This window comes from Camelina sativa, chromosome 7 (assembly GCF_000633955.1).
Source record: "Camelina sativa cultivar DH55 chromosome 7, Cs, whole genome shotgun sequence".
Taxonomy (NCBI): Eukaryota; Viridiplantae; Streptophyta; class Magnoliopsida; order Brassicales; family Brassicaceae; genus Camelina; species Camelina sativa.
Window position 1 is genome coordinate 22,165,367 of NC_025691.1, and position 18,450 is coordinate 22,183,816.

At 31.2% G+C, this 18,450-nt stretch overlaps 2 protein-coding genes across 2 annotated transcripts; one reads left to right on the forward strand and one right to left on the reverse strand.

The window, feature by feature from the left end:
* Positions 4,473-7,985, reverse strand: LOC104701934 (inter alpha-trypsin inhibitor, heavy chain 4-like). Its single transcript, XM_010417698.1, has 12 exons — positions 7,482-7,985; positions 7,209-7,367; positions 6,914-7,129; positions 6,736-6,825; positions 6,531-6,647; positions 6,175-6,444; positions 5,938-6,097; positions 5,776-5,853; positions 5,570-5,670; positions 5,318-5,488; positions 5,172-5,246; positions 4,473-5,092 (listed from the first exon to the last, which is right to left on the reverse strand). The coding sequence occupies exons 1-12, from the start codon at positions 7,866-7,868 to the stop codon at positions 4,637-4,639; spliced, it is 2,280 nt and encodes a 759-aa protein (XP_010416000.1). The 5' UTR covers positions 7,869-7,985; the 3' UTR covers positions 4,473-4,636.
* Positions 16,008-17,104, forward strand: LOC104701935 (the record flags this gene model as incomplete). The annotated part of the gene is given in 2 exon segments (XM_010417700.2): positions 16,008-16,477; positions 16,570-17,104. A coding segment is annotated over 1 exon segment (505 nt), but the record flags the coding sequence as incomplete, so codon positions are not given.

Genomic DNA, 18,450 nt, shown 5'->3' on the forward strand with positions numbered 1-18,450 from the left:
TAATGTACTAATACACATGAATTGATCGTCATGCAGCTCGTCAGCATGTCATTCGTGTAGGAAGTGTGATTTTGTTTTTTCAGGATACAGAATATAATAGGTTAGTCGTAAATACAAACGTAGCATTGGTTCAATTCAAATACTAAGTTTTCCTACATATTAAAAGTTATTATTGTATTATATGAAATATTTGATTGATATAATAAACGGTTGCTACAAAATAATACTGTACTTTTATTTGAATAGTGTATTTTCTTTTTCTTCTAGAAAAACAATATGTGGCTGACTGTGTGTTTAAAACAATAATTTTAATTATAGCTAGAAGATATTCCGTGCTTTATGCACGGATCAACATTTAAAAAAATAATTCTAATATAATAACAAAAATTATTGTTATATTTTTTTAAAAAAGTTATTTTGTTTAAAATAATATTTATTAATTGTTTTGTAAATCTATTAGTCTTTTTGAATACTAATTATTTTATAATATTATAGTATTTTATTTTTTTGACATATATTACAGTTTTATATTGTTTGTTTATTGTATTTGCATCATTATTTTGTGAAATATGAAATAGTAGTTTTAATTGTTTATTATCATCTATATAAATTTTGTTTTATCAATGCCAATGTGGAAATTAAAACACACCTTTTTTAGATTAAGTAATATATATTTGTTTTAAAAAATTCAAATCACAACATATGCAGAAAAAATTCTGCATTTTACTAATCATAAGTATTATATGAAAATTCCAAACAATTTGTAAATAAAAGAAAATAAAGATGATAGGAGAATCATAATTTGAAATCTTAACAAAATATTTGAAATTTAGTTATTAAAAATAATTATACTGTGTACTTGGATATAAAATCTTAGTTTTTGAAATTCTGATTGTTTTATATTTTTAAAAAATATATTTAGTAATTTTCGTCCATAATTTATTAGAGAGGAAAATATATTTTTTTTTCTAGATTTTTTTTATATTTGATCTGTCAGCTTTTTGTTTTTAATAAATTATTTTTATTTAATTAATTAACTAAGCTTAATTAAATTTTTCTAATGCAATTGAATGTAATTTTTTTACATAATTTAAGGTTAGTTTCATATTTGTATTTCTCAATTAATATAGTAGGATGTAATGACCAATACGAAACTAGTGAGAAACAAGTTCCACCATCTATGAAAATTGTTAGACTCTTTTTTTTTTTTTTGTCTGAAATACTCAAATTGTACATGTTTGAGGATTAATTTACTTTATATATATATATAGATATATAGTAAAATATATATGATAATGTATATATATATATATTTACTATATTATCATCTATATATATATACTAGATTAGGACCCGCCCGATGTGAGGGTTTAGATTTTTTAAAATAAAATAAAATTTAAAAGAATATAAAGTAAATATTTTAGTAATCTATCTATAAAAGTAAATAGATACACCAAGGTATCCAATGTGACATTTGGTGTAAAAGGTGCGAATCTGCGGTTGAGACTATTAATCATGTTTTCTTTGAATGTCTTCGCTCGTGTGAAGTTTGAGATTTATCTCCGACTCTGGTCTCGTCAAAGGGTTTTACATATGAGTCAGTATAATCGAATTTGGATTTTGTTTTCTGGAAAGGTGCCTCTCAAAAAGGTGATTCTGATCAACTTCTTCAATTACCATGAATTTTATAGGCAATCTAGAAAGCCATAAACAAAAAAGTTTTTCAAGATTTAGAGATTGAGGCAAATGATAGAATTGCTAAGGCTTTGGGCGATAAGTTAGCCTGGGAAGATGCTCTCTCTTTTACGGTGCTTATGTCAGCTCCATCTCCGTCTTCGCATGTCCATGTTTTTCACCTCGTGTCTAAGACGGAGCCTCTCCCCTTGCATTTGGAGTTAGAAGAGTTGTTGTGAGCCATGGAGCAGATATGTGCTATAGGAATCACTTGTCAACATTTTGAATCTGATTGTGCTGAGTTACTCACTCTGGTGCAGTCCAAGATTCCCCGTCTTTCTCCAACCTGCTCGATGAGTTTAACTCGCTGGAGTCCTTCTCACTATTCTTCATCTCATGGATCCCGCATGCGGCAAATACGAAGGCGAAGTATCTTGTATGTGCTTCATGTTCTCTTATCTCTGAAGTTTCTTTTGTAACTCTTTCCCTCCGGCTTAGGCAACTAACCAAGAAATTTCCTTTTAATTTATTGTTTTGTTGAAAAAAAAAAGTAAATAGATATACTTTTAGTTAAAGAAAATAGTTGTAGATGAGTTCAAAGTTATTAAAATAAAATGAAATTTAACAAAGAATATATATTTAATTCTTTTCGTAAGTAAAAACAATGTATAAAAGTAAAGAGATAAAGTTTAGTTATAGAAAATAGTTGTTTTTTTTTGCTATAATACACTAATGTATATCCATTTACAAATATACTATCTACATTACCACTAAAAATGTATTTGTACACACAAAAATATTTTACTTGTAAAATATACTCTTTAGTCTTTACTACAACCAACAAATTTTATTTATGAACACATTAAATAACCTATTATATATCTCTTTATTTTAATATTTTTATAGTTACAAAAACACATACGTTAATCTTATGTACTCATATCTTATATATATTACAAAAACAGTCTTTTTAAATAAATTATTTGATTGGTGAAAAAAATATGAGACGATTTATTATTATTTTCTACTTCAACAATCTTTTTCTTTTTGTGAAGGTGAGTATTTACATTTTTTTTAAAAACAGTAATTAATTGTATAATTTTTCACAATCATTTATTTATCTTATAAAAAAAAGTAATCCTTTTTTTTGTAAAATTAGCAACTTAAAATTAAAATAAGTAAATAATATTATAATTTCGAATTTCTATTTATTAGGTTTTCTTTTCTCTATTTTACTTATATATAAAATCTTTTTATGGTAGGCTTTGAATTTTTAGATTTTTATTTTTAAATTTTTTAATAAATTTAGAATTTACACGTGTCAACATCTGAATGATACAATTGACACGTGTCACGATCTTGTTAATTAGTAATTTTGTCATCAAACTTTATATAATAAGATATATTAGTCTAGAGTCTAGACCTATTAGACTTAATGATAAGTTTATTAAATTCAGATCTAACATGTAACACATGCGATTACGATAAACACTTTACCGAATAACTCCATGACGTGTTATTCTCCTTGCAATATTGGATGTTTTACTAACACTTTTAAACTGTGCCATACCAACAGCTAAACCTAATTCTCGAGAGTATTGTTAGGGATTACAAAATTCTGAAATGTTCGATTAGCCTTACATCATTATTTTACAAGAAAATGTATTTCTCAAATTTGAATCCTATACTTGTTGTAAAAACCCTTAAATGTTGGATTAGACAAAATATGTTTGTAGGGATGTTTGTAGTCGTCGAATTAAGATGCAAAGGGGTGATTTCATAACTTAATTAGAGAGAGGTAAGTCAAGAAGAAGAGACGAGAGATGCATCGAGATAAGAAAAAGAGAAGAAAGGAGAAGAAGATGGGGGAAGCACGTGGAGTGAGCATGACGAGGTCTCTTTGTGTTTTGTAATCTTTCCATTAGTACCTAATCTTTCCATTTCTGGAATGTTTTCTCTCTTCCGCTTCCTTTTTCTCAATCTACTCAACAACTCTCCCTTCTTCAATGCCCTTTTTAATCACATTGTTAATCTTTTACCAATAAAATCACTCTTATTATTAATATATATAGACAGATCATTCTCATTGGATCTGAAATCTCTTTGTCTATAAGTGAAAATTTTACAGGCTAATCTTGTTAGAGATACTTTAAGTTATATATGTAGGAACTTGTTTGCTGTCTATTGGTTTATTGGTACTTGTTCTCACTCGTCTATCTTTGAACTTGAGCACCTAATTTGAATTTGGATATATATGTACTAATTCTGATCCTCTTCTCGATATTTGTTTTACAATATACTAAGTAAAGCTAAATACCTAGTTGTAAGTCATATTCAAGATATCATGACACAGCTGGATTAAAATGCATCGATTCTAAGGTGTTATTCTTCACTCGTTCTTGAAAAAAAAAATGGTTAATAATCAGTTCATTCTCTGTCCTAGTCGTTTCTATAAGTAATGAGACATTTGGTTCAATAATGAAACTTTATTTGGTGTTCGTAGCAACTATAAATTCATGGGATTGTTGCTACGTATGGTGTTAGATGAGTGATCATCGAAACAAATACTAAATCCGAAAGATGATATGATACCATAACAAATTGGGTGAGGAAAGCTAATCGGACACTCCCATCTACAACACTTTTTCAGAATGATGAAAAATTTTCAGACGAAGTTCTCAAACAAAGTCATCATCATCTTATGATAATTCCTGTTTTGTTTAACTAAGTTTGAATATATGATTCAAATCCAATAGCTTATTTCTATAAATTAGTATATTAGTAGTCAATTACATTAGTCTTGTAATTTTAAAAACTTTGACGTACATCACAACTTCTAATTACAGATACAGATATTACACACTAATTATATGATTTTTAACTTTTTCTAAGAGAGTAAACCCATAAATTGAATTTACATTCTTTCTTTAGTTTTTGATTTTGACATTGTCCTCCTGATTTATTAGAGGTCAAGACAGCCACAGACTTCGAAACAGCAACCAATGCACTGGAAACAAGCCAATGCTGCACATATCTGAGAGAAGACTACGGTGCACTGATCGCTCACCCTAGACATGCACTGCAAGCAACACATACAGCAAACTCGATCCACCACTCCTGACGCCGCTCTTATCAGAAGTTCCGCTCCATCCGCCTCCTTAGGCTCCTCCATCCACGGTGGCACGTTCTTTAACGTTGCCACAATGTTACCGAACCCATACCCTTGCTTCCCAAGCAAACTCGTTCGAAAGCTGTTGTTCCTCTGCATCTGCTTGTGGATTTGGTACGGCGGGTTTCTTAGAATCTCTTTGATTGAAACTGGTCTTGCCATTGTCTTCTCTTCGTCGTCTTGCTGGAGTGATAAAACCATTTGTGTGTACTCGCTAGGAGCCCCTGTTTGTATACTCAATCTCATGACCTGATCATACAAAAACGATAAATTTAGTTAATAAGAAACAAGAGACCAACATTGTGGAATCACAACCCCTAGTTAAAACCTTCTCTTGTAGCTCTTTCTTGTCTTCGAACCAAGCTCGAGCAGTGAGTTCATCGATTTGTCTCCTTGCAAGAACCTGCTGTTCAAAGGTTAGCAAAAGGAGCTTTGTTGTGTTCCTACGAGATTATATGTAAGTAATTAGGTAACCTTGTCTAGAGGAATGTCTTTAGCCTTCTGCACTGTTAACTCTATTGTGAAACAGCTCAAATCAGCCAGTGTGCCTCTGAGTTCAATTTCATCTGGAAACTCTCCTTTGTATCTTCCAGACAAGATCAACGGATCACCGAGCGTAATGTCTGGAACCTGAGAAGGAAACAACTGCAAAAACAAAGAAAGACAAGAAGGTCAAAAAAGAAATATCAAGAAACGAACTCTATGTTATAGAAGGTGTATAAGTACCTCGACTGAGCGGAGGAGTTTGAGAGCATCAAAAGTGGTATTGGCTACGATCGTTGAAGAAGCTATATCAAATAGTCTACTCATCTGATGCTCAAATGAATCTGGCTAGGTGTATTTTTAATACAAAGCAAGAAATGTTTTTAGCTTCTTGATTCTGAATTAGTACAATATCAGCAATAGTCAAACTAGAGGGTATTACAATCTACCTGTGTTGTTCGTGCCATCATAGTAACCATTCCCTATCCGTGCTAGCATTCGCAAGAAGTAATGGTTGCAAAACGAACCTGTGGAATTGTTTCTAACTAAGACTTTGATATTTATATGAGAGAGTAAGCAAGAAAAGCAAAAAAAAAACAGAGTTTACTTACCAATGCCAAAGGTAGATATCCGAGGAGAAATCGATTTCCCTTTTCTGCTACAACATTCTTTCATATCATTACATATCTCTCTCTCGTTTTCAACAGATCCATCAGTGACAAGATATACAAGAGGAACTCCAATATTGCTTCCTTCAAGCAGTTTCATAGCCTAAAACACACATGAAGAAGACTCGCTGAGCAATCTTTGGCTTATGTCTTGACAGAGAGATCAGATAAGTAACGAACCTGTTTGAGGGGAAGTAACATGTTTGTTCCACCATTTGCAATCAAATTACTATCAAGCCATTCAGTCACAGCAGAGATAGTATCATCTGTTGCAAACTCCATCGAAGTTGAGAACTCCATAATGTCATCGTTGAAGGCGATTATGTTGAAAACATCTTCAGCTTGTAGCTTAGCCAAACACTCTAACAAAGCTTTCTTCACATCCTCTAGTGGCTTCCATTTCATGCTTGCACTTATGTCAATCACAAACACAACTCTTCGTTTGAAAAGCTACAGATAATAACAACATTGCATTGATCATATGTCACAGTTAAGCAGAAGAAGATTCGGTAGTCGTTGTAGTAATAAAAACAAACCTGCTTATGTTTGGTGGTTCCAGGGAAAAGGTACAAACAGAACATTCCTCTATCATCTGAATCCCATGGAGATGGAGACTTAACCAAAACATTACCAGTCAGATCACCAGACGAAACCTATAAAACGAAAAAAAATAAAGCTCGATCTAAGTATCAAGAAGAAGAATACAAAAAAAATGCTTCAGGGATATCAAAGAAACCTCACATTGAATGAAACACTAAAATCAGTCCTTGACCAAGATGATACTTCAGCTTCATACTCACAACTTAATTTACCAGCTTCACGATGAGTCACCTGAGAATGATCTTCACACAATTACTCAATCCACACAGTAGTAACAATCTTGAAAAAACAAACTGTTAACACAACAATGTAAAATTACCTTTAAAGGATGGCTTGTATAATTACAAGCTATTTCGCCGCCAATAACACAAGAGTTCATGTTCAACTCAATCTTTTCTCGTTTAATAATCTCTTTGCCTACAGGAACCACATAAGCAGGGAATCTAAAAGGCACATTTAGATGAAACTTGCCGTCTCTGTAAATCAATTTCTGAGACCAATTCACATTAACCGTAAAGATTGATCCTCCATCAACCTAATAAGTTTTATTGACCATCGTTAATAACAAAATCCAAAAGAGGTTAGCTATAAAAAGTGAGACAGAGAGAACAAACATGTGGGATCTTGAAAGTATATATATGAGACTTGAAGAAACGTGAATCTTTGTCTTTATGAACGTTTTCAAAGTCAGAAGTTTCATCCTCTGTAACTAGTTTGGTCTTGTAAGATTTCTCATTGCTCAAAACATAAATCTCAGCACCTAGAAGTGAGCCCTGGTTACACAAAATGTGTTCAAAAGTATATAAAACAATGCTATTAAAGGAAAGATAGATAAAAGTAGTTTTTTTTTCTTTCCTTTTTTGTCGTTTTGTTGTAATGAAATTTACCTTTTCACCCATGGGAACACCGACACAGCAGTCAAAGCGTTTGCTAGGCATAACGCAGTGAACTCGCCACCGTCCAGAGATACTGACGAACGCCGTGTCGAGCCAGCAGTCTACTCTCATCTCAACTCCGAGCATCTGAAGCGGCACTAGCGCCGAAGGATCGCACCGTGCGTGAACGTACGGCTGGTAGCTAGGAACGTCGGGGTTATCAACAGCCACCGGATCTGTGATAGAAGCGTAAGCCGTAATCGCCGTCGGGAGAAAATTCTCCGGCGATGAAGGAGGATGATCCGACGGGACTAAAGGAGGAGTGATGCCTTTGCCGTAGTATATCCTTCTTGAAAGCTTGAGACCTTGCTCAACTCGAATTGCGAACTCTTCCGACATTTTTTTTTTTTTTTGGTCTCCGGCGATGATGAGACTGAGATGTGAAAAGAGATTTTAGCAGGTCCGTGTTTAATGGGTGATTTTTAAATCGGCCGGTGAAAGGAACGGCGAGAGAAAAAAAGATTTTAATTAAGTTGAGGATAGTGTTACCCAATGGCTTATAAGCACGTGGAAAGCATCCTGCCGCCACAAAGTCACGGATTATGTTTTTTTTTTTTTTTAATTTAGTTTATATAATATTTTTCGTTTTTTTTAATTGGTTTGTTATGGAATAAAATAGATTCTTTTCTTTCTGTTTTTTTTTTCTTCAACATTGTATATAGATTAAATAGTTTCAACTTTATACTCAATAATAGTTTCAACTTTAAACATAATAATAGTTTGGTGGAAAAAAGAATAGCTAACATTATTTGGAGGTTTTTTGTTATTTTGAGTTGAAAATTGCAATTGATAGTTGAATGTAAATTTTTGGCGTCAAAATTACATTCTTAAATCTCAACTAAAGAAGATGACAGAAAGAAAAAAAGAAACGAAAAAAAACACTTTAGGTTATGGTTTCATACTTTCATTCCATTTTTACTAAACAAATATGTTTCGGCTAAAACTCTTTCTTGATTTTGGACGAATACTTTAGTTTAGGCAACTCATCTCATATAACGTCAACCACGTTTATCTGAATCAAACAGGAATTATATTTCTTTATGTAGTAATTAAAAGTGCTTTTGTAAGTTTTCAAAAATAAAAATCTTGAAAGAAAAGTTGATTTATTTTTCTACTTCTGTGTCAAATGCTTTGACAATTAAAGTATTTTGGGTTTAAAGAAAGTGGTATTTGCTATTCTTTGTGGGCTTCATGGTGTTTTTGAAGATGAGAAAGTAGTATCCTCTAACCTCTATAAGTCTACATGGGTGTTTCTTGTATGATTCCTTATGGATTCTCTTGGGAGTTTTATTCTTTTTTTTATATATATATAAGAGAATGTACAATGAGTCTTAGTTTTTTAGTTGTATAGACCATGTTCATAAATGGCTAACAATAGAGGAAAGTTTGGGGATTTTATAATCTTTTCCAGTTTAGGAATGTAAAACTAGAATCCTTTCTGAGGATCTTTAAAATCAAAAATCCATTTGACCAAAAAAAACAGTGTTCTTCGTAGGGGAAAGAAACTATTTCAACTCTCAAATCAACAAAAGAAAAAAAAAGAAATCAACAGATTATGAACATTTCCATCATTTTCTTTCCATTGATTATGGTTCATTGTCTATCAACACCTCAACTACTTTTGCTATTCCAAATTTTTATACTTCTTGGTCAAATCTTTACAAACCACAATATATATTGATGTAACAAAGTGTTCACATATCTTATCTTTTACTCGCAGTTAATGTATTTATTCTTCAATAGACGAAGCAGCTAGGATTTGTTAACAAACCGTATAACTGATGTTCAATTATCATTTTATTTTGATCATTAAAGAAAGAAAAAAAACTATATTCATTCCACGATTTTGGTTTTAAAATTTTTTGTTTGATATAGAATTCCATCATTTTGTTTAAAAATGTTATGAGAGTTTATGAAATCAGAAACGTTGTTAGTTTTTCTTTTTCCATATAGGTCACACCTAAAGAAAGGAAAAATATCCCGCTACCATATCTAATTTTTTCGAATGTCGAATTTATACGACAATAAAGATTATATGAATTAGATAGGCTTTGCTTTTGGATATTTCGGTTGATTGTATAGATCATTGATCATTCGACTACTATACTACTACATAATATATATCACTTTTAATTCAATAATTGAATAATGTAAATTAAAAAGAAACAAAAAACTCTACAGAATCCTCTGGCTCCACGTCGAGACCGGACCACGATCGACTACTCAATATAAATTCGACGAACCAGATTATTAGACATGTAGGCCATGTACAATAATAAGTTACAGTTATTATTATTACGTACAAAAACAAAACAACTTTAATCGGTTATTCGTATATTCTGATTTGTAGCTGTGAGTATTATGGTAGGCTAAAGAAATAACATGGTGATCATCCCCGTTGTCGTCAGACAGCTTTGTATCCTAATTTATTATTGAATTTAGTATTACATCAAACTACCACTGCTATTTGTTTTTATCAATTATCACTAATATTCAATTTATTTAAATACACAATATTTTATTTTTATAAATTTTAAAATTGGTAAATATTATTCAAAAATTGATAAATATTATCCCTTACAAAAAATTGATAAATATTCAAAAAATTCACCTTTCACAAGTGGAACAACCGAATAAACTCATTTGGAACTACACCCGATCAGGAGATTACACTGTTAAATCTGGGTACTGGTTCATTACTCCCTATTCTTTTGACCCGGAGAAGCTTTAAATATACCTCACAGATCAGTTGAACTCAAGAACAAGATCTAGAAATTGCATCTACTACCAAAGATCAAACACTTTCTATGGCGCATAATATCACAAGCTATACCAACCACAACAAAACTACGAACACGAGGCATGAATATTGATCCTTTATGTCCAAGATGTCGCCAAACAGAGGAAACAATCCACTATGCTCTATTGTCATGTCCATTTGCACTAATGGCTTGGAGATTTTCCAGTACTTCTTCTTTAAATATCAATCAACTACCATCAAATTCAGAAGAGACCATCGCTCAATTGATATCTTCTCAATCGCAAACAACCAACACATTTGATTCTCTTCTACCTTTTGTCCTCCTATAGCGTATTTGGAAAGCACGAAATAATCAAGTTTTCAACAATTATCATGAGAGTGCTTCTAAAACAGTTCTACAGGCAAAGTCAGACACAAAAGAATGGATTAGTAATTTACAACACACATCAACACCATTGTCTGTCCCAAGAGCGAACACAACCACCTGGTTACCTCCAACACATCCGACTCTCAAATGCAATTTTGATGCGAGTTTTGACCATCACACACAACAGGCCACAGGAGGATGGATATTTAGGAACCATATAACATATTATGAGATGTAAAATATATATATATATATATTAAAAAACATATCTTCAGAAATATAAATAATGTTCCCTTTCTAATAATTTTAAATTTATTCACCAATTTAAATTTTTGGAAAACAAAAATATGTCTCCTATTTAAAAATTCCAATGACTATTCAAATATTTTTAAATTTTATCAAAAAATAACTACTACAATAATCATAATAATAAGATATTAATTTTTAATAATAAATGGTGATTCAACGATCTTAACATGTTATTGAATTTTTTGAAAAACCCCACATTCATTTTTCCCTATAAATTTTCACCACTACTATACTTTTTATTATTATTTACCATTTTATACATTTTTCTCATGATATTTTTAAATTTAGAATTAGTTTTAATTGATTAGTCTTAAAACATTGTCTTATCTATTTAATGGCATCTATATGTAGATAATAACGTGAAATATAAAATATATGAATTTGATTTTTAATAACACAAAAAGACAGATTACTATAACTGATAACATTTTCCACCACGTTTAAATTGTTTTCCATATTTCACGGGTGAAAAATATTTTTACCCAAAATAATTAAATGTCAATTTGAATAAAACCAAAAAAAATCTAATTATGATAGTTAGGTTAGGTCCCAAATACTAATTTTAATTAATATAATTTTTAAATAATTGATTTATCTCGCATATAATAATGCAGGTTGTTATTTAGTACATACTTATTAGTTATTACAAACGTCATTTCGCATTACTAATCAAAGTATTGGGATAAATAGATTCGTTAAAAGAAAACATAATCGTTAATAACTGAAGTAAAAGCTGATTTAACGGATTATTGTCTGCCGTGCTTTCCATTAGTAATGAAAATTAATAATATTTGGCAAAACTTTAATTACTCAATATTTTTTAGGTTATGGTCCACTAAAGATTTGAGACTGCCCTACCTTATTTATAAAATGAAGCTGTAACCACTAGTTTTTCGGCGTCGGGCCAACCATAACACTACCTCTTGTTGCTGCTGACATTTCAATTTTTAATTATTTTCCTACGTTATGATATGATTATTAATTTGATTTTAATTTTGTTTTGTTATTTGTTTCTTCTGATAACCAAAGTCAATACACTCGTAATAAGTTATAATAACATTTTTATTTCAACTATTATGTGTCATCGATCGAAATAAGTAGTCGTCAAGCAAATCTTTTGTGTATTTAAATATTTTGTATACTATAGTACTAATCACTTCCGCAATTGACAAGCTGACAACAATCATTTGAAAAACGACATGAATGTGCGTGTCATGACCAACTCAATGTAATTGCTTTTTGGAAAAACCATTACTAATTTAAAATGAGAAGTACCTCGATCGAAAGCGTGGTCATGGTTATAATATAAGTTTATTCTCCCTCTTAAGTATGCTTTTTGCTATGTTTATATTTTATCTACAGTTGCATACAGCTTATGGAAGATAATAGAGCTACCATATAAAACAACAAAACAATATATTACATAGAATACTCAATTTGGCTCTCAGAGGCCCATGCTTTTAATATCATTGTTTAAGTGGGTCAAAACTTTTAAACTAAACGGAGGCCCATAAGTAATATATATCAATACTGGGCCTTCGGTGTTTCTCCAATCTAGCGCATAGAACGAGTGAACCTTATTTTTAATTAGTTCTTTTTCTACGACATATGATTTCTCTTTCAATTATGGAAAATAAAATTTGTTTGAACAGTAAATTTGTATTTTATTCTTGTAGAGATAATAATTTAAACAAAAAAAAGACTGATAGTAGGCGGTGAAAATTTAATTAAAAAAAAAAAGAATCGTCATATTTTTATACAAGAAACAATCTTATTATATTTTTGATCGGCGGTGAAAATTTGTTTTCATTTTTTTTTTCTGGTCTTTTGAAACTTTGGTGGCAAATAACTAACATAAGGTCGGTTTTGTGTGTGATGGCCCTTCATTTCCGGAACTTTTGTTTCTTCTTCAGGTAGACTTTTTATGCATCATAAGTCAAGTCACGTCAATGTCTTACTTTTATATGTGCAATATATATATGTGTATTCCGTAATAACTAATTTTATTTTCTGTATATTGTATATGCATCCAATTCCAGACCTTCGGAGTTGACCTATATTAAATTACTAATAAATAAGCCAGGCTTGATCCATAAAATCCCGAAATTCTATATATATATATTTTTTTAATATCAATATTACTTCTCTTCGTCATCGAATTCCAACTGTTGAGAAACGCCATATGTACTCTTTATTATCAAATGCTGAAAGGCCAAAATTTCCAAAATTAAGGACACATCCACGAATCTGTATATCAAAACTTTTTAGTTGTGTTAACCAATTAATTATCCACGTGAAACACACCTTGAAGATTTCCAACCGATGATGTGAACACTTTTAGTGTGACGGCTTCATAATTGACATTTTACAATATTTTGTATATATATATATGTTTGCTTTGCATATATAGGATTCGAACTGGATTAAGTTAACGTGCAAGATCTCACAGATCATATATTTCAAGACATGTTGTTTCTAGAAAGACTAGAATATACTTGTAAGGACGCTAAGAATAAACAATATTAAGAACTATATATACGTTATAATGAAATACATTGGTGGGTGGTGGATTAATAGTTTATAGTTAGTATTTTATATACAATTACAAGCCGAACTAGCAAAAAACATATGCTACACTTCTCGTCATTTGGTAAACTTATAGTACAAATTATTATGTAATGTTGGACATGGGCTGCGCCCAATATGCCACTCGGCCCAACAAAATTCATTAATTGTAATTTTGGTCCGACAAAATTAGAAGCAGGTCATTAACATTCCGCAGAAGGTAATCATTTCACGTTGGGAACCCTAGGGAACCCTACTTCCACACTCGCCTATAAATAACATCATACATTTATTAAGATGATCATCCTGACCCTCCCCGACAATACCTAGAGAGCAATATTTTGCATCGAAAACCGTTATTGTCTTTTGTGTAATTCATTTCTACTTTCGAGCTCGTCGTTATTAGCTTGTTAGTTCTCCTGTGAACTGACGAGCTCAATCATGATTCGTGTTAGTGACGATCTCACGTTTTCATCGTTAATAAAGAACTAGCTTCATTTTTCCCCGCAAAATCTTATTTACTTAGTGTTGTGCAATCCCCAGTACAAACATGTAATTACGGAAATCTGCTTTTGTTAGTGTTTAAGAACTTAGAAACTATGATTAGTTAGTATGGATGATAAAGAATATAACTTAAAATTTCGTTTGTTAAAAAAACCATTATTATGATGTTTTTCATTAATTTATTTTTGTTGTCCTATAATCTATTAGGGCATTTGGCTATTTTCCTATCTGCAGTTGCTTGGCAATATATATTCGTCAATATGTTGGCTGTTGCTAGCTATTCTTTTGTCAACGTCGATCTATTGCTTATTAGTATATTATGTAAGTATCAAATGGAGTATAAAAGAAAGAATCAAAGTGTCAAGAGAACTATTTAAAAAAATATATATATATTGCAACTTGCTCTTTGTTGATTGGCCAGAAGGTTTATATTGGATCTATAGGAATCGCCAACAAGGCATATCCTTTGGGTTAATTATTCCACGCAATCATTCAACTAAAATATGAATTATATACGTGGCCATTATATGTATCCTATACTTTTTTAATTTTAAAAAATTTATTTTAGCTTTAGTTTTTCTTTTTCCCAAGCATTTAGTTCTGAGAATAATATTACAGATTCTAAATTCAACTATTTATTTACTAACATTTAGTGGGGTTATTGGTTTAAAATTTGAATAAAATTTTAAAGATTTTAAATGTTATGTAGAATTTATTGTTATTAGATCAAGATTTTGTTAAACTCTGTTAAAGTTTAGTGTTATTAGTTTGTGATTTGTAAAAAGTCATTTAAAATGAAAACAAAATGAGGTTATTGGATTCAGACTTTTATAAAGTTTTTGTGTTATCCAATTAAAAAAACAAAAAATATAGGATTGTTAATGAATTCAATTATTATGTTATTTGTTAATGATTTTCTATACTTTCTTTACAAAATAAAATCATGGAAAGTATCACAAAAATACATGGATTGTTTGAAGCAATTTACAAAATTTTAGAAAACTAATCAACAAAACTCTCAAGCAATCTTTAACTTATTCATTTTTAATGATTTTGTTGAACTCTTCAAAAATATTTATAAATTAGAATCTAATAACCACCCATTGTAAATATTTTGAAATCGAATGTATTTATCCATTCTGTGTGTGTAATTAAAGTGTAACATTTGAAAGAACAGACCAGTAAGGCAGTAAGTAACAAAACTATGTTTGTAACTTTAGTTAGAGTTAATGACATGTCGTCTTTCGAATTTCAAACTTTCGTAGTAATAAGGAAATTATAAATCCGTCATATATTTGGTTTTTTAAATTTATAATTGTATGAATCTAATCAAATAACTGGCTACTGTTGTTGACACCGCATGATATGACAAAAAAAATTATCACAATTAAACACGTATAATTATTAGAGGTTTTGACTTGGTCATAGTATATTAGCCAAGTTTCACCTAATTTACCTTTCACAAACACTCTTCAACATTTTCAAAATTTTGCATACTAAACCAAATTTCGCTAAAATCGAGAAATTTTAAGATACATAAATGTTTGTTTGATACATTAGCAAAATGAATGCCGTGATTAACTATATAAATATAGGCTATATATATACTACTATATAACATTATGGAGTCATATGGTGTTTTTGCCGTGCGTAATTAGAAGGGAACAATAATTATGTTTTGAAAATGGCGTCATAGACGCCGTGGCGATACATGATTAGCTAAATTAGTCAAATGAAACCAAACCGAAACGGCTGAAAACTAATAATAATTCATATTTTATATTCACAGGAATTTTAAATATCGTGTGAATATGTTTGGAGAAGAGGTCAGTTTCTTCGCCAGCTGGCCAAGTTCCTCAGATGGACGGTGAGGATTAAAAGTTTTCAGAAAAAAACATATTATCCGACGTGGCTTTTTTACCATTCTTCTTCCCTTTCATACTCCCTTTATAACACCAATCATTGCTTCTCCCTTCGCCTGCACATTCTCTCTCTCTCTCTCCCTTCTCTCTCTTCAAATATTTCCCAATTATAAACCTTTTTTTTTGTTTTTGGTTCTTTCTTTCTTCTCTGTGAAACGAGATTTTTATGAACAAGTACTAGTGGGGGGTAATACTAATATAAAGGGTAACTTTTTCCTAATTTGATATCAAGAGAAGCCAACAAAAAAAAAAAAAGAGAGAGCTTTTATATTTTGTGTGTGTGTGTGATTTACTCTGTTTTTACAATGGTTTTGTTTTGTGAAATTTTTATTGGTGAAGAAGGGAATTTAGAAGACGGGGAGTGGAGAAACGAATTATAATTGTAGAAAACAGAAAGAAAAAAAAAGTTTTTTTACTTTTTTAAAAATCTCTCCTCTGTTTCAGAAACAGAGACAGATCAAGAAGATATCACAAGCAGGCAGAACTGTGTCGTCATTCTCATCATCTCCTTCTTCTACTGGTAAAAGTCTCTCTTCTTGAGATCTCTTTATAGTAGTTTTGTGTTCGAAACTTTTGAATCTGGAGTGTTGATCAAATTCTCTTTCTCAACAGGGTTTTTTTATAAAAAAATATCAAGAAACCATGTCGGCGAGTGTACTAAGTGATCCAACAATGCTAATTTCAACACCAGAAGTAATCATCGTCTCGCCGGCGCCGGGGACACAGACCTCCGGAGACGAGCCGGAGCAGGTTACGTGTGAGTGCTGCGGGTTAACCGAGGAGTGTACGCAATCTTACATAGAGATGATCAAAGAGCGTTACATGGGTAAATGGATCTGTGGGCTCTGTTCCGAAGCAGTCAAGTACGAAGTCATAAGAACGAAACGTTTCGTAACAACAGAGGAAGCTATGGCAAGGCACATGAACATGTGTAATAAGTTCAAATCATCAAGCCCACCTCCGAATCCGACAGGGCATTTGATCTCTGCGATGAGACAGATCTTGAGAAGAAGCTTAGATTCACCAAGAATGCTTAGATCCATGCCTAGTAGTCCTTCTAAAGACGACGACCAAGATCATCATGATTGTGTTTCTTCTTCTTCTACTGTTTTGTCTAGGTCTGATAGCTGTTTCGCTAGTTTGACTTTGACAAAAAAAAAAAAAAAAAAAACACATCGTTGAAAAAAAGAAAAATGTTTTTAAACCGTCGGTTTAGGGTCCCACCTTGGATTAAATCCGGTTTTCAGATTTGTAAAAATTTCGTCGGTAAACCAAAAATTGGTCACTGTATGTGTTTTTGCCGGATTTGTATACCTTGTGGAAACTTTTTGGGCGTAAAAGAACAATTCTTGCTTTTTCCCCCAATAGCTAATAAAGGTTCGGAATTGTGTCACTGTGAGCTTAGTTAAACAAGAACAAAATAAAGAAAGATGTGTCTATATTATTCGATTAGAATTATGACATGATAAAAAAAAAAAATTTAAAGGAGATTCTTGGAGCAACTTATCATATAAAAATGACATGTATGAACAAAAACAATCGAAGGTAGGGCCATTGCTTATCTCTGTGATGATGCTTCTTTAAGCCATTAGACATCACATTAGTAGTTATTTTCTAATCACTCTTCAAAAAAAGTTATTTTAAAATCAAATGACTATATTGTAACGCATGAATCGGTAAGTAACATGTTCAAACGTTTGAGATATTGTTTTCTTGATTAAAAACAAAAGATTAGATGGGTTGGTTGTCCAATATTCACTAACTCTCAATAATTTATATAATAATTTTTGAATATATTATATTTCTGATGAGAACAAAAATTAGGAATCCTATTTGAGCATAATTGTAACGTGTAATCTCATGTATAAAGATGGAATTTAAAACAATCCCTCATATTTGTGCACTCGCAATTAATTGGCTAACTACATTGATTCGATTTTTTTTTCTATGATGAAAGATTGATTCGACATTTCGACTACTTAACCAATAAATTTTCCTTCAACTTGCTACGTATCTACTTAGAATATAATCAAAAGGAGAGGTGTTCATTTGAAGGGATCACATGCGAGAAATATAAGTACACGACATACACAACACAAGTTTCTATTTATGTGTACTGAAAGTCACAAATAAAATTCAAACTCGAAGTTTCATTTTCAAGTTTTCTAGGTTAGAAAAATCAGTATGCATATATGTTGCGTATCGAGCATATATATGCCACGGTTCCACCATTACCACTCTTTTGCCTATTTTCAAATCAAGTCGATGTGTTGTTCTGTTAGTGAATTCTCTTAGGATTTACTGCGTATTGTTTCATTTTTTTGGAGCTTAACGCATGCTTTTCACTATTATTAATTAGTTGTCACTTTCTATTACTATGCTACGTGTGTTTGTTGTAGCTTGAAACATGTATCCTTGACGTGTTAAGCAAAAAAATCAAATAGGAGGAGATTGAAAGAACTTGAACTGATGGTCACAACAGTATGGATCATT

Bases quoted from the DNA above. Each gene is read 5' to 3' on its own strand.
- LOC104701934 (XM_010417698.1), bottom strand. From the start codon at position 7,868: ATGTCGGAAGAGTTCGCAATTCGAGTTGAGCAAGGTCTCAAGCTTTCA. The intron at 6,826-6,913 runs GTAATTTTACAT...GATCATTCTCAG, and splicing joins ATACAAGCCATCCTTTAAAG to GTGACTCATCGTGAAGCTGG. The intron at 6,648-6,735 runs GTGAGGTTTCTT...TTCGTTTTATAG, and splicing joins ATTTTAGTGTTTCATTCAAT to GTTTCGTCTGGTGATCTGAC.